A 2,556-nucleotide genomic window follows, 5' to 3' on the forward strand; every position below is an offset into this window, starting at 1 on the left:
GACTTCCCAGTCTTAATACCCTCACAATCTGCCTAACCTTAGTTTCCATTGCTTAGATCAAAAGTCCATATGGCCTCAGCTTTGAGACTACATAGCCTCAATCTAGTCTACATTTCATTGGGGTCTGCTTGTCCTTATGTCTGGGTGTCCATAGCCTCACCTTTGATTATAAATATCCCTGGAGCCTACAGGACCTCACATTACATTATACATAACCTTGGATTCTACGGGGACTGACCCTAGGGCCAAATTAGTCTGAGAGCCTGTCATTAAAATCTAAATAGCCTTGGAGCCAGAGTTTAAACTCGAGCATGTGCTATGTGGCCATTACCTTAAATGCTGCTACTTTTTACCTTAGATTACCTTAAAACTTTTCCAATTTCCTTAAATTTGAAGCTAGTAAATCTGAAATTACCTTAGAATTACCTTGAAATCATAATAATTACCCCAATCTAAGGTAATAACCTTAAATGTTTAGACCCTGCTTGGAGCTTACAGGATCTTACCATGAAATCTAAATTTGGAACAGACATGGCCTCTCCTCACATAGTCTACACAGCCTTGGAACCTACAGGGATGCAATTTAGGTCCGCTTAGTCTTAGAGATAGCAAGGCATTAATCTAGATTCATATGTGACGGGCCGAGGGAAGGTTTGACTCAAAGACAGTATGAAAGCTACTGAGTGAGTTTATTATAGAACACTTTCCTTTATATACAAAAGCTCAAAGCAACAAGAATTTTCATGTTCAAAAACAGACACTGTTACAGAGGAGAAAAGCAGACATGTTTATTCTGGTTCTTTTTAGTGTGAGGGAAGAGCGAAGATACAAGCATAATATATACTCAAAATGAACTATGTACGATCGTGTGACACACGGTTGGTACACATATAACCGTAGAGCCTACATGACCTCACTTTAGAATCTACAGAGCCTTGGAGTCTACGTGGCCCCATCATACAATCTACATAGCCTTGGAGCCTACGTGACCTCGCTTTAGAATCTGAATAGCCTTGGAGCCTGCGTGATCTCGCTTTAGAATCTGAATAGCCTTGGAGCCTGCGTGACCTCGCTTTAGAATCTGAATAGCCTTGGAGCCTGCGTGACCTCGCTTTAGAATCTGAATAGCCTTGGAGCCTGCGTGACCTCGCTTTAGAATCTGAATAGCCTTGGAGCCTGCGTGACCTCGCTTTACGTGACCTCACTTTAGAATCTGAATAGCCTTGGGGCCTGCGTGACCTCGCTTTAGAATCTGCATAGCCTTGGGGCCTGCGTGACCTCGCTTTAGAATCTGCATAGCCTTGGGGCCTGCGTGACCTCGCTTTAGAATCTGCATAGCCTTGGGGCCTGCGTGACCTCGCTTTAGAATCTGCATAACCTTGGGGCCTGCGTGACCTCGCTTTAGAATCGACATAGCCTTGGGGCCTGCGTGACCTCGCTTTAGAATCTGAATAGCCTTGGGGCCTGCGTGACCTCGCTTTAGAATCTGAATAGCCTTGGGGCCTGCGTGACCTCGCTTCAGAATCTGAATAGCCTTGGGGCCTGCGTGACCTCGCTTTAGAATCTGAATAGCCTTGGGGCCTGCGTGACCTCGCTTCAGAATCTGAATAGCCTTGGGGCCTGCGTGACCTCGCTTCAGAATCGACATAGCCTTGGGGCCTGCGTGACCTCGCTTCAGAATCTGAATAGCCTTGGGGCCTGCGTGACCTCGCTTCAGAATCGACATAGCCTTGGGGCCTGCGTGACCTCGCTTCAGAATCGACATAGCCTTGGGGCCTGCGTGACCTCGCTTCAGAATCTGAATAGCCTTGGGGCCTGCGTGACCTCGCTTCAGAATCGACATAGCCTTGGGGCCTGCGTGACCTCGCTTCAGAATCGACATAGCCTTGGGGCCTGCGTGACCTCGCTTCAGAATCGACATAGCCTTGGGGCCTGCGTGACCTCGCTTCAGAATCGACATAGCCTTGGGGCCTGCGTGACCTCGCTTCAGAATCGACATAGCCTTGGGGCCTGCGTGACCTCGCTTCAGAATCGACATAGCCTTGGGGCCTGCGTGACCTCGCTTCAGAATCGACATAGCCTTGGGGCCTGCGTGACCTCGCTTCAGAATCGACATAGCCTTGGGGCCTGCGTGACCTCGCTTCAGAATCGACATAGCCTTGGGGCCTGCGTGACCTCGCTTCAGAATCGACATAGCCTTGGGGCCTGCGTGACCTCGCTTCAGAATCGACATAGCCTTGGGGCCTGCGTGACCTCACTTCAGGATCGACATAGCCTTGGGGCCTACGTGACCTCACTTCAGAATCGACATAGCCTTGGGGCCTACGTGACCTCACTTCAGAATCGACATAGCCTTGGAGCCTACGTGACCTCACTTCAGAATCGACATAGCCTCGGAGCCTACGTGACCTCACTTCAGAATCGACATAGCCTCGGAGCCTACGTGACCTCACTCCAGAATCGACATAGCCTCGGAGCCTACATGACCTCACTTCAGAATCGACATAGCCTCGGAGCCTACATGACCTCACTCCAGAATCGACATAGCCTCGGAGC

The 2,556-nt window shown here is 49.6% G+C and overlaps 1 protein-coding gene across 1 annotated transcript; it reads right to left on the reverse strand.

The window, feature by feature from the left end:
- Nucleotides 1-1,201: 1,201 nt before the first annotated feature.
- On the reverse strand, nucleotides 1,202-2,233 carry LOC137656333 (uncharacterized). Its single transcript, XM_068390505.1, has one exon. The coding sequence runs from the start codon at nucleotides 2,231-2,233 to the stop codon at nucleotides 1,202-1,204; it is 1,032 nt and encodes a 343-aa protein (XP_068246606.1).
- Nucleotides 2,234-2,556: the final 323 nt, after the last annotated feature.

Source organism: Palaemon carinicauda, chromosome 17, assembly GCF_036898095.1.
Source record: "Palaemon carinicauda isolate YSFRI2023 chromosome 17, ASM3689809v2, whole genome shotgun sequence".
NCBI classification, from domain to species: Eukaryota; Metazoa; Arthropoda; class Malacostraca; order Decapoda; family Palaemonidae; genus Palaemon; species Palaemon carinicauda.